Raw genomic sequence first — 14032 nt, forward strand, 5'->3', positions numbered from 1 at the left:
GGGGAATGCCGATTTTATAATACCCTTAAGCTAACCTATAACTACAAAGAGCTATATCTAATTCTGAACCAATTTTGATGAACTTTGAAGGATGTTTTCAGATGGATATGAAATTTCGAGCAAAGCAAATATGTTTAAACTGTAATATCTACGGTTGACAAATGACAACATTATTGCAAATTACGCAAAATCTGAAGAACATATATGGGAGCTACATCTAAATCTGAGCCGATTTCGACCTAATCGGTATAGAGGAAAGCGTTGTGCACGATTGGCAAGATTGGTCAATAAATGCGCTTGCAGTGGCTCTAGAAATGAAAATCGGGCGATATACATATATGACAGTTGTATCTAAAACTGGACCAATTTTTATGAAATTCACCAGTAATGTCTCCAAAGAGGTGTCACCGTTCGGACTCGGCTATAAAAAGGAGGCCCTGTATCAAAATGCAAATTGTGCCAATGAACATTCCACTAAGGAACAGGGGCAAACAGGGGCAAACTTCTCACATATCAATGAATGCAGTCCGATTCAAGTTCAAGCTCAATGTAAGGGGCCTCCATTTTATAACGGCGTGCCGTAGTGCGACACATCTTTGGAGAGAAATTTTACATGGCATAGTACCTCACAAATGTTGCCAGCATTAGGAGGGGAAAACCACCGCCGAAAATTTTTTTCTAATGGTCTCGCCAGGATTCGAACCCAGGCGTACAGCGTCATGGGCGGACATGCTAACCTCTGCGCTACGGAGGTCCCTTATCATTGAGCTTAAAACTTAAATCGGACTGCACTCATTAATATGTGAAATGTTTTGCCCTTTTCCTAAGTGAAATGTTGGCATGGGCAAAATTTGCATTTACAATGTCGAGAGTCATACAAAAATCTTTCCTGCCAAGTTTCGAGAGAATCGGTAAAAAATTACCATTTTGTATTACTAGCCGTACCGGGCCCGCTCCGCTGCGCCTTCTTTAACTCTCTAGTGTCTTTTTAGGGTGGGACACTTCGCCTTTAATGTGGATATCGAATTCGTGCCACTGGAAACCATACCCGCCTATGACGCTGAAAAAAAGTTCTGTGTGAGGGTGGAGTGGATATCTATTTCGTACTCTACTCCCAAATACCTTTTATAGAAGTCACATATTGCAATAGCCAGTAAATAGGTACTTTAGGGTGGGGCGACCCCAAACACATGGCTCTTCAACTGTATATCAAATTCGTTTTTTCTCTCAAGCACCATTCGTTTGAGTCGTATATTGTCGTAATTGGTCTATATATCCATGTGGCGAGGTTTTGGATGGCCCCCGAGGCACCCGACCCCAACAGTAGAAACCATGTTTTGTAAGAGTGCAAAATCGAATCACATTACAAATCTCCGATATCTTGCTTTTTTTTGAAAATTAGGATAATGCGAAGTGCTTTCTAGGCGAGAGTTGGCACCTCAGACATTTCGACTCAAATATCGATATTGAATTTATGCTTCACTCCCAAATCTTTTTAGTTGGAGCCCCATATAGCCATGGTCGGTAAACGTGAACCGTTTGTAGGGTGTTTTGGGGATGGGGTACCCGCCGGCGCTTTGTCCTGAAAATAGTTATCAAATTCGTTCTTTACTCCTAAATACCGTTGATTTGAGCTCCATATTGCCACAGTCGGCTAAAATGCCCATTTGCGGGTATTTGGGGTTGGGGCGACCTAACTTGGACCTAATTTTCTATGCCATATTTGTAATCTACTGCCGAATACTTTTTATACCCACCGTAAAACTCAGCGTAAAAATCTAAGACGTTCTAGACATGTCCGTCCGTCTGTCCGTCTGTCTGTTGGGATCACGCTACAGTCTTTAAAAATAAAGATATTAAGCTGAAACTTTGTACAGATTCTATTTTTGTCCATAAGCAGGTTAAGTTCGAAGATGGCCTATATCGGACTATATCTTGATATAGCCCCCATATAGACCGATCCTCCGAATTAGAGTCTTAGGCCCATAAAAGCCACATTTATTATCCGATTTTTCTGAAATTTGGGACACTGAGTTGTGTTAGGCCCTTCGATACCCTTCATCAATTTGGCTCAGATCGCTTCAGATTTGGATATAGCTGCCATATAGACCGATTCTCCGATTTAGGGTCTTAGACCCATAAAATCCACATTTATTATCCGATTTTGCTGATTGCTGAAATTTGGGACAGTGAGTTGTATTAGGCCCTTCGATGTCCTTCATCAATTTGGCTCAGATCGCTTCAGATTTGGATATAGCTGCGATATAGACCGATCCTCCGATTTAGGGTCTTAGACCCATAAAATCCACATTTATTATCCGATTTTGCTGAAATTTGGGACAGTGAGTTGTATTAGGCCCTTCGATGTCCTTCATCAATTTGGCTCAGATCGCTTCAGATTTGGATATAGCTGCCATATAGACCGATCCTACGATTTAGGGTCTTAGACCCATAAAATCCACATTTATTATCCGATTTTGCTGAAATTTGGGACAGTAAGTTGTATTAGTCCCTTCGACATCCTTCTTTGATTTGGCCCAGATCGGTTCAGATTTGGATATAGCTGCCATATAGACCGATCTCTCGGTTTTAGGTTTTGGGACCATTAAAGGCGCATTTATTGTCCGATTTTGACGAAATTTGAGACAGTGAGTTGCGTTATTCGGACCAGATCGGTGCAGATTTGAATATAGCTGCGATCTCTCGATTTGGACCCTTAAAAGGCGCATTTATTGCCCGATTTCACCGAGATTTGGGACAGTGCGTTGTGTTTGGCTTTTCGACATCCCTGTTGTATATGGTTCAGATCGGTCTTTTTTTAGTTAAAGCTTCTAAAAAGACCAATATTTTGTTATACACAATTGAACAATGACTTGTACCGATTACTATTTGGTCCAAATCGGAATATATTTCGATATAACTGCTATGGGACATAGGGTATGCAATTTACACCGGATTTTGATGAAAGGTGATTTACATAAATACCCGAGGTGGTGGGTATCCAAAGTTCGGCCCGGCCGAACTTAACGCCTTTTTACTTGTTATTTAAGTCCCCTATTGACATGAACGTCGAATATATCTATTTAGATAAGTTTTGGGCTTGGGGCGGCCCTCTGGGTACTTGCACCCAAAATTTTTATAAGATATTCGTTTTCTCTAATACCTTTCATATGATACCCATATTGTGCCTAACGGCCAACTTTTGATTTTGGGTGGTGATTTTGGGGTATGGGGGAGGGTCCATCCCCATCCGATATCAGAAACCTATGTATCCTTCCACAAAAACCTACACAATATGTGAAAATTTGAACAAAATCGGTTTAGCCCGAACAAACATACAAAACGAGTCCCACATACTCATAATTGGCCATTTGGGGCGTTATCGGGGGATTGGTGTGACCCCCTACTGAATTTGTATCGCAGATTCGTAATCTACTTGCAAATACCTTTCATTTGAGCCCCATATTGATATGAACATTCAATTTGTCTGGTTGGAGGAGTTTTGGGGTTAGGACGACTCTCATATTCGCATTCTACTCTTCAATACCTTTCATTTGATATTCATATTGTCATATCGGTCCACTTTTGATGTTAGGTGGTGTTTTTGGAGTAACGGGGGAGGGTCCGCCCCCTTGCGATATCAACAAATTATAAAGTCGGTTCCTCCCTCCCGCCCATATCCGCAATCTACCCCCAAATACCTTTCATTTGAGCCCCATATTGTCATGGTGGTCCAAAAAAACCTATTTTTTGGGGTTTTAGGGTTGGGACGGCCCCCCAGTTACTTGGACCCGATTATTTACTCCTGAATACCTTTCATTGGAGTAACATATTGTCCCGATCGGTACACTTTTATTTTTGGGTATTACTTTTGGGGTAAGGGGGAGCGTCCGTCCCGATATCAAAAAATTATATAGCCTATGTTTCCTTCCAGTCCAACCTAGAAAATCTGTGAAAATTTCAAGGTAATCGGTTCAGCCATTTTTGATTCTATACGGAACAAACGGACAAACAAAAAAAAAAACAAATTAATTTTTATATATCAGATACTGCAAATCGGAGGAACATGTATACATATATATATATGAGCTATATCCAAATCTGAACCCACTTTTTTCCAATCTCAATAGGCTTCATATCTACGCCAAAAAAATATGATGTGCAAAATTTGAAGACGATCGGATGAAATTTGCGACCTGCAGACGGACGGATAGCTAAATCGAATTAGAAAGTGATTCTGAGTCGAGCAGTATACTTATCAATGGGTCTATCTCTCTTTCTTCTGGATGTTACAAACAAATGCACTGAGTTATAATACCCTGTTCCACAGTAGTGGTGTAGGGTATACAAATATTTTTCTCGTAAAAAAAATGCATACATTATACCTACCCCACCAGAGTCTGTAAAATTTGTGTATCCACTGTAGGTGATTACTTGCCTAAATTGTTGTGGTTAGTCACATCTTTGAATAAACAATGGCAACGATATTAAAGCTGCTGTTTCCTTTGTCGCAGTTTTTCTTAATTTTGATTTGATGTCATTTTGTTTTTTTTTGTGTTTTCGCAAACCATTTATGATAACAAATATGTGTCGAAAATTTAAGTCCAAAACAAAAGTTTTGGTAACGGCTTTAGGAAATACCTCAGAGAATGGTTAATTGACCTTGAAATTCATATGCTCAATATTATGAATACATTGGCATAAGCTGTGTAAATGTTGCATTTTAGTATACACATACGAATTTCCAAGGAGTCGCTCCCTTCATAATACTAAACCGCAACTGCTTACGAGAAAGGACCAGTGATAAGCAGGCAGCCAGGCCGGGTCGAATTTTGAATACCCACCACCTCGGATGCACATATCTTTAACCATCTTTCCTCATAATACGTTGAAAGATTCATCATTTTTTGAACACAAAGCAGCTAGCTTAGGTCAGGATGAAAAGAGGATGCAGATATTAATCCGCCCCATGCCACTATATACATACACCTAAGCCAGTAACCGGCTTGTTGGGCGCTCTTAAAACTAAATAAGTTCGGCCGGGCCGAATCTTATATACGCTCCACCATGGATCCCATTTGTCGAGTTCTATGCGCGGTATCTCTTTTAAGGCAAACAAAGAATATTGAATAAGAATTGTTATGCTATTGGAGCTATATCAAGTTACAGTCCGATTCGGACCATAAATGAATGCTGAACAATGTAGAAGTCATTGTGTAATATTTCAGTTCATTCGGATAAGAATTGCACCTTGTAGGGGCTCTCATGAAGCAAAATCAGGAGATAGGTTTATATGGGAGCTCTATCAAGCTATTGATCGATTCAGACCATATTAGACACGTATGTTGAAGGTCATGAGAGAAACCATGGTACAAAATTTCAGCCAAATCGGATGAGAATTGCGCCCTCTAGAGGCTCAAGAAGTCAAGATCCCAGATTGGTTTATATGGCAGTGACATCAGGTTATGTACCGATTTGCGCCATACTTAGCACAGTTATTGGAAGTCATAACAAAACACCCCATGCGAAATTTCAGCCAAATGGATGAGAATTGCGGGTTCTATTGGCTCAAGAAGTCAAGATCCCATATCGGTTTATATGACAGCTATACCAGATTATGGACCGATTGGAATCATACTTAACACAGTTGTTGGAAGTAGTACCAAAACACCACGTGCAAAATTTCAGTCAAATCGGACGAGAATTGCGCCCTCTAGAGGCTCAAGAAGTCAAGACCCATGATCGGTTTATATAACAGTTATATCAGGCGCCATACTTAGCACAGTTATTGAGAGTCATAACAAAACACCACGTGGAAAATTTCAGTCAAATTGGACTAGAATTGCGCCCTCTAGAGGCTCAAGAAGTCAAGACCCTAAATCGGTTTATATGACAGCTATATCAAAACCTAAACCGATTTGGCCTATTTACAATCCATACTTAACACAGTTGTTGGAAGTGATACCAAAACACTACGTGCAAAATTTCAGTCAAATCGGAAGAGAATTGCGCCCTCTAGAGGCTCAAGAAGTCAAGACCCAAGATTGGTTTATACGACAGCTATATCAAAACATGGACTGATTTGGCCCATTTACAATCCATACCTAACGCAGTTGTTGAATGTGATACCAAAACACCACGAGCAAAATTTTAGTCAAACCGGACGAGAATAACGCCCTCTAGAGGTTCAAGAAGTCAAGACCCAAGATCGGTTTATGTGGCAGCTATATCAAAACATGGACCGATTTGGCCCATTTACAATCCCAACGGACCTACACTAATAAAAAAAAGTTTGTACAAAATTTCAAGCGGTTAGCTTCACTCCTTCGAAAGTTAGCGTGTTTTCGACAGACAGACGGATGTAGCTAGATCGACTTAAAATGACATGACGATCAAGAATATATATATACTTTACGGTGTCTGAGACGCATATTTCGAGGTATTACAAACAGAATGACGAAATTAGTATACCCCCATCCTATGGTGGAGGGTATAAAAAGTGACCCTGAAAAAGAAAATTTTAAGTAAGGAATTCCGTGCTGCTTACAAAATCCTTAATTGTTTTCAATACCACTCCCCTAAGTTGGTTCGTGTCTGGTATTGTGTCTCCACCTAAGTGCCGGTATGACAAAGAAAATGCTCCAACGTCTCATCATCTTCCCCGCATGCCATACACATGCCATCACTTGACGCACCGATTTTACATAAGTGAGCTCGTAGTCCTATGTGTCCCATTGTGATACCAATAGCTATACTGACCTACTTCTGGATTCCCCCATAGGATTTTCGCCGTCCTACCGACCGTTTCGCTGTTTCACAATGTTGCATCCGCATTCGTCGCCCACTCCCTTAACTCGGACTGCGTCAACCCGAAAGGCTTCGGGTTAACCAAGTTTATTGACTGCAGTCCTCTGGCCTTCACCGCCAAATCATCTGCATTTCCCCTTACTCCGTTATGGCCCGGCACCCAAACAATGCAGATTTTGCTATTCTCAGTGAAGGCGTTAATCTCCTTCTTACACTGCAAGACTGTTCGTGACCTTACTATTCTGGTTGTTATTGCCCTTATGGCAATTTTATTGTCGGTAAAGATGTTCACACTCGACGTCCTCGCTCACACCACTTCACGCATTCCGTGATCGCCCGGATCTCCGCCTGCAGGACCGTATTATGATCAGGCAGTCTAAAATTGATCTCAGTCCCTGGGTTCTCAATGTAAACCCCCAGGCCTACTCTGTCCTCTAGCTATGATCCATCCGTGTAACATGATCTGATTTGAATTGATAGTACGGTCCATGCAATAAAATTTTTGAAAATTGTTTCATGTTGACCGTGACAGCGCCTCAAATGGTCCATCCCCTAAGTACACTTTGGCATATTTTTTCCAACATTTCGGCCGATATTTCGCGAATAAATGCTTCAATGTTATCTATGATTTATCATAGCCCCACAAAAAATAGTCTAAAGGCGTTAAATCGCACGCGGTCAATTGATCGGTCCCGAAGGTGAAATAAAATGTTCACCGAACTCGCTTCTTAATGAGTCCATTGTTACGCATGCTGTGTGGCATGTGGCACCGTCTTGTTGAAACCACATGTCATGCAAGTCAAGCTCTTGCATTTTGGGCAAAAAAAAAGTTGGATATCATCTCACGGGGAAGCGCTCACCATTCACAGTTACATTGCGAGTCGCATCATCTTCGAAGAAGTACGGTCCAATAATGCCACCAGCCCATAAACCGCAACAAACTGTGTCATTTTCTGGATGCATTGGTGGCTCTTGCAGTGCATCTGGCTGGTCTTCACTCCAAAATCGACAATTCTGCTTATTTACGTTACCATTGAGCCAAAATGAGCTTCGTCGTAAAATGGAGGAAATGCGCGATGAACTTTCCTAACAGAGCACGCATTTTGATCATAAAATGCAATGATTTGCATGCGTTGTTCGTTTGTAAGACGATTCATGGTTTAATTATAGACCAAATTGAAAATGTTTGACAGTGAAACAGAACACGAAACGTGCATGAGCTGTTTTAACCAATGTTGCGAAAAATCACCTTTTTTAATCAGGAGATGGGTTTATATGGGAGCTATATCAGGTGATAGACCGATTTGGGCCATACCAAGCACAGTATTCGGAAGTCATAACCGCAAATTCTCAGCCAAATCGGACAAAAATTGCGGCTTGTAAGGGCTCAAGAAGTCAAATCAGGCAATCGGCTCATATGGGAGCTTTATCAGGTTATGGACCGTTTTGGACCATACTGGACACGGCTGTTGGAAGTCATAGCTAAACTTTAAGTGCAGTCAAATTTCAATCAAGTCGGAGGGTAATTGCGCTCTCAAGAGACTCAAGAAGTCAAATCTGAAGATCGATTAATATGGGCGCTAGATCAGGTTATGGACCGATTTGGACCATGCTTTGCACGGTTCTTAGAAGTCAAACCAAAACATCTCATTTCAGCCAAATCGAATCTTCTTTTATATAAAATCAATATGTGTTTCTTCGTTTCCTTATTTGTTTGTTGGTTTGTTTGTCAGTTCCGTATAGACTCAAAAACGGAACCGATTTTCTTGAAATTTTCACAGATATTATGCACCATCTGTCCCGTGGTGAAAATAGGGTACTAAATTTTTTTATATCTGAAGGCGGGCGCTCCCTCCCCCTTACCCTAATTTCAGAAACGCAAGATCTTCGAGATGCATAGGGCGATTTAAGCGAAATTTTGTGTGCACACTTACAGTAGCCTAAAAAAATTTTTGCCAAATTTTAGATGGGGTACCTAGGGGGAACGCCCCACCCCCAAAACCTTATCCCCCTTACCCTAATTTCAGAAACGCAAGATCTTCGAGATGCATAGGGCGATTTTGTGTGCACACTTACAGTAGCCTAAAAAAATGTTTGCCAAATTTCAGATGGGGTACCTAGGGGGAACGCCCCACCCCCAAAACCTACCTCCCCCTTACCCTAATATCAGAAACGTCAGATCTTCGAGATGCATAGGGCGATTTAAGCGAAATTTTGTGTGCACACTTACAGTAGCCTAAAAAAATGTTTGCCAAATTTCAGATGGGGTACCTAGGGGGAACACCCCACCCCAAAACCTACCTCCCCCTTACCCTAATTTCAGAAACGCCAGATCTCCGAGATGCATAGGGCGATTTAAGCGAAATTTTGTTTGCACACATATAGAAGCCTAAAAAAATGTTTGCCAAATTTCAGATGGGGTACCTACAGGGAACGCCCCACCCCCAAAACCTACCAAACATATATATATATATATAGACCAATCACGGCAATATGGGACTCAAATGAAAGGTATTTGCAATTAGATTACGAATCCGATATCAAAATGTGGGACCAAGGGGGGGGGGGGGGGGGGGGGGGGTGTTCCTCTCCAAAAACACCCCCCAAAGGGGACAAATGTACGACCATAGCAATATGGGGCTCAAATGAAAGATCTTTGGGAGTAAAACACGAATGTGATATCAATATTCGGGAAAAGTGTCTATGGGATCACCTCACCACCCAAATATGACGTATTTGCTGACCATTGCAATATGGGGCTCAAATAAGAGGTATTTTAGGGTCGAACACGAATCTAATATATATTTTTAGGACCAAGTCACTTAGTCCATTCCCCCAAAACTCCCCCCAAAGAGTACATGTATGCTGACTGGGGAAATATAGGGCTCAAATGAAAGGTAATTGGGAGTAGACCACGAATCTGATATCAACATTTGGGTCCAACTGTTTGCGGGACGTCCCATCCACATAACCATTCCCAAATAGGACGTATTTACTCACCATGACACTTTGGGTCTTAAGTGAGTGGAGCTCGATATTGATAGTTTTTTAGGCCCATACCCCAAACCGGGTATATTTGCTGACTTTTCCAATAAGGGGCTTAAATTAAAGGTTTTTGAGATTAGAAAACAAATTTGATATCTCTAATTGTGAGGCCAATGACAATATGGGGTTTAATTAAATGATATTTGAGAGCAGGGCACAATGCTGACATATTTTCAATCTAAGTGCTTGGAGGACCACCACACTCCTCAAAACATCCGTAACTCAGACATATTTACCGACCATGGCACTTAAATTACTGGAATTGGGGAGTAGAACTCGAAATTGATACCCATTTTCGGGACCAATTTTCTAGGGGTCTACCCATTCCCCAAAACAGCAACTATTTACTGACCATCTGATATCTAAATGTGGGCCATGCATTTGGGGCACCTCCCCTTCCCCATAACAACCCCCAAAGAGTAAAAATTTACCCACCACGGCAATATGTGTCTAAAGGTCAATATGTAGCTTAAAAAGTATTTGTGATTAGAAAACAGATTTGATAACCAATTTTGGGTCAAGTGTTTGGTAGACGCCTCATCACATAAACTCCTCTTTAACCAATGACAATATGAGGTTTAAATATATGGTATTTGAGAGTAGAGCGCGATGCTGATATTTTTTCAGGGCTAAGTATCTGGGGGACCATTGAAAACACCCCTTATTCGGACATACATATTGGCCGGTCATGGCAATATGGGGATCAAATGAAAGGTATTTGGGAGTACAGCACGAAATTCATTCTGGGTGTCCTTTCCACTCCCAGAACCCCCATGAGAATTTCGGGCACAAATAAAGTCTTTTAAGAATGGAGTACGTCTAACATCCAAACACATACAACCTGAATTCATAGACCAGTAAATATCATATGGGATTCAGATAAAGGATATGCAGATATTGTTGTACTGTTAGTCAAGCGATATACATATACCAATTTCAAAACATGGTGTTTCATTAAAAGCTCTTTAATTATCGAAAATAAATATACAAAGGATAATATTGTTTCATATAAAGTAAAAGAAGGAGCAGCGGTGCGGGGCCGGTTCAGCTAGTAACATATGCGCCCTCTAGAGGCTCAAGAAGTCAAGGCCTGAGATCGGTTTATATGGCCTATTACAATCTCAAGCCTCCTACACTACCGGGAAGTATTTGTTGAAAATTTCAAGCGCTTTTGACAGACAGACAGAAAAACATGGCTAAATCGACTTGGATGTCAATACGATGAAGAATATGGTAACTTTGTTGGGTCTCAGATCAATATTTCCATGTCTTACAAACGGAATGACAAGATTAGAATACCCCGTCTTATGGTGGTGGATATAAGATGGTGGTGGATATAAAATGGTGGTGGATATAAAATGTAATGTTTTGGACAAATAACACCTCATTTATTAATGGGCAAAAATACACCTATAAACGTTTTCGTTTGATAATTCCCTATGAGCAAAAGTAGTTTATTCGATTTAGGATACAAAATTTGACACTCTTTTAAATAATAGTTTTTGATTCGTTGCAAAAAAGCGTTTATTAGACTCAACATTTACTTACCGTTTTTTGTTCAAAGCGTGGCGGTGTTCTTGCATTAGACGTCCTTTGTGTATCACGATCCCATTCGTCTCGACTGCAAGGATAATAAAATAATAATTATCAATAAATTAAATAAAACAAATAAAAACGTATTAAGTTCGGCAGTGCCGAACTTTGGATAAAATAACCATCCTTTTATATAACAACTCCACTACCACATCCATAGTAATATGCCAATGGGGATCTGGTCTGGATCATATTAGATTCAGGTCACGTGAACTCTTATACAAGTCACAGTTTCAGCGAAATCGGGTAATAATTGCGGCTTTTATGGGCTTAAGACCCCAAATTGGCAGATCGATCTATATGGCAGCTATTTCTAAATATGGTCCGATCTGGACCATATTTGTGTCGGATATCGGGATTCTTCAATTAACTCTCTATTTCAAATTTTATCGAAATTGGGTAATTATTGCGGCTTTTATGGGCTTTTATGGGAGGCCTAAAACAACTCACATTTTAAAATTACAGCGACATCGGATAATAGTAACGGATTTTATGGTCTTAAGAACCTAAATCGGCAGATCGGTCTACATGGCAGCTCTATTTAAATATAGTCCAATCGGAACCATATTTAAGACCGATGTCGGGAGGCTTAAAATAGCTCTCTATTTCAAATTTTAGCGAAATTGTATAATTATTGCGGGTTTTATGGGTTTAAGACCTTATATTGGCAGATCGGTCTATATGGCAGCTATATCTAAGTATGGTCCGATCTGAACCATATTCAAGTCCGATGTCGGGGGGCTTCAAACAACTTTTTATTTCAAATTTCAGCGAAATCGGGTAATAATTGCGGCTTTTATGAGCTTAAAACCCCAAATTGGCAGATCGGTCTACATGGCAGCTATATCTAAATATGATCCGATATGAACCATATTTGTGTCGGATAACGGGATTCTTCAATCAACTCTCTATTTCAAATTTTAGCGAAATCGGATAATAATTGCGGCTTTTATGGGCTTAGGACCCTTAATCGGCAGATCGGTCTGTATGACAGCTATATCTAAATATATTCCGATCTGACCCATATTTTTCTCGGATAACGGGAGACGTAAAACAACTTGAAGTTTAAAATTTCAGCGAAATCGGATAGTAATTGAGGCTTTTATGGGCTTAAGACCCTAAATCGGCAGATCGGTCTATATGGCAGCTATATCTAAATATATTCCGATCTGACCCATATTTGTCTCGGATAACGGGATTCTTCAATCAACTCTCTATTTCAAATTTCAGCTAAATCGGGTAATAATTGCGGCTTTTATGGGCTTAAGACCCTAAATCGGCAGATCGGTCTATATGGCAGCTATATCTAAATATGGTCCGATCTGAACCATATTTAAGTCCGATGTCGGGGGGCTTAAAACAACTCTCTATTTTAAATTTCAGCGAAATCGGGCAATAATTGCGGGTTTTATGGGCTTGAGACCCTAAATCGGCAGATCGGTCTGTATGGCGGCTATATCTGAATAACGACCAATCTGAGCCATATTTGTGTCGGATAACTAGAGGCTTTAAGGAACTCTCTCTATTTCAAATTTTAGCGAAATATGGTAATAATTCCGGCTTTTATGGACTTAAGACCCTAAATCGGCAGATCGGTCTATATGGCAGCTATATCGGGTGATAAATGCAGCTTTTGTGGGCTTAAGACCTTTAATCGCCAGATCGGTCTATATGGCAGCTATATCTGAATAAAGACCGATCTGAACCATATTTAAGACGGATATAGAGAGGCTTAAAACAAGCTTAAGACCCTTAACCGGCATTTTGCTCTATATGGCAGCTATATGTAAATATGGACCGAATATAGTCTATATTCGGTTGAATATCTAGGCCCTCAGTACAACTTCTTGTTTAAAATTTTAGCGAAATCGGACAAAAAATGAGGTTTTTAGGGGCTTAAGACCCTAAATCGCCAGATTGGTCTATATGGCAGCCATATCCAAATATAGTCCGATTTGGCCCATTCAAGAACTTAACCTGTGTTTAGAAGAAATACCAGTCTTTGCAAAATTTCAACTCAATATCTCAAAAGATTGTAGCGTGATTACAAATGACGGACAGACACACGGACATCGTCAGAAGAATTGTTCGACGATCAGAAATATATATTCTTTGTTGGGTCGGAATTGGATATTTCGGTATGTTGCAAACGGAATGACTAAATGAATGTATCCCCTATGCTATGGTGGTGGAAATAAAAATGTTTCAGCGGTGGTTGCCCCCTGCTAATGCTGGCGAAGTCTGTGAGGTGCTTTGCCAAGGAAAAACTTCTCTCCCAATAGGTGTCGCTCTTTAGCACGCTGCTCGGACTCGGCTATAAAAAGGAGACCCCTCATCGTTGAACTTAAACTTGAATCGGACAGAACTCGGTGATATTCGGGCAATTGTCCCTTGTTTCTTAGCGGAATGTTCAAGGGCAGATTTGCATTTTATAGGGGAGGAAAATATTTTTGGTCCAACAGTCGAAAAAATTTAGCCACCACGAGACAACGTCTGTAAATGGATTGAGGCTAATAGATTTCATCTCGGGAATAACATGACAGCTAGCAGCACCAGATTTTAACATATAAACCCAAATTCACCAAAC

The 14032-nt window shown here is 40.5% G+C and overlaps 1 protein-coding gene across 5 annotated transcripts in view; it reads right to left on the bottom strand.

The window, feature by feature from the left end:
• LOC106092475 (FH1/FH2 domain-containing protein 3) overlaps nucleotides 1–14032 on the bottom strand; it is a 419829-nt gene that overhangs the window by 342852 nt on the left and 62945 nt on the right. For all 5 annotated transcript variants that reach the window (XM_059364068.1, XM_059364063.1, XM_059364048.1 and 2 more), the window contains exon 4: nucleotides 11401–11473. In XM_059364068.1, coding sequence (XP_059220051.1) covers nucleotides 11401–11473 — 73 coding nt within the window. The remainder of the gene's footprint in view (nucleotides 1–11400; nucleotides 11474–14032) is intronic.

Source organism: Stomoxys calcitrans, chromosome 1, assembly GCF_963082655.1.
Source record: "Stomoxys calcitrans chromosome 1, idStoCalc2.1, whole genome shotgun sequence".
NCBI lineage: Eukaryota > Metazoa > Arthropoda > Insecta > Diptera > Muscidae > Stomoxys > Stomoxys calcitrans.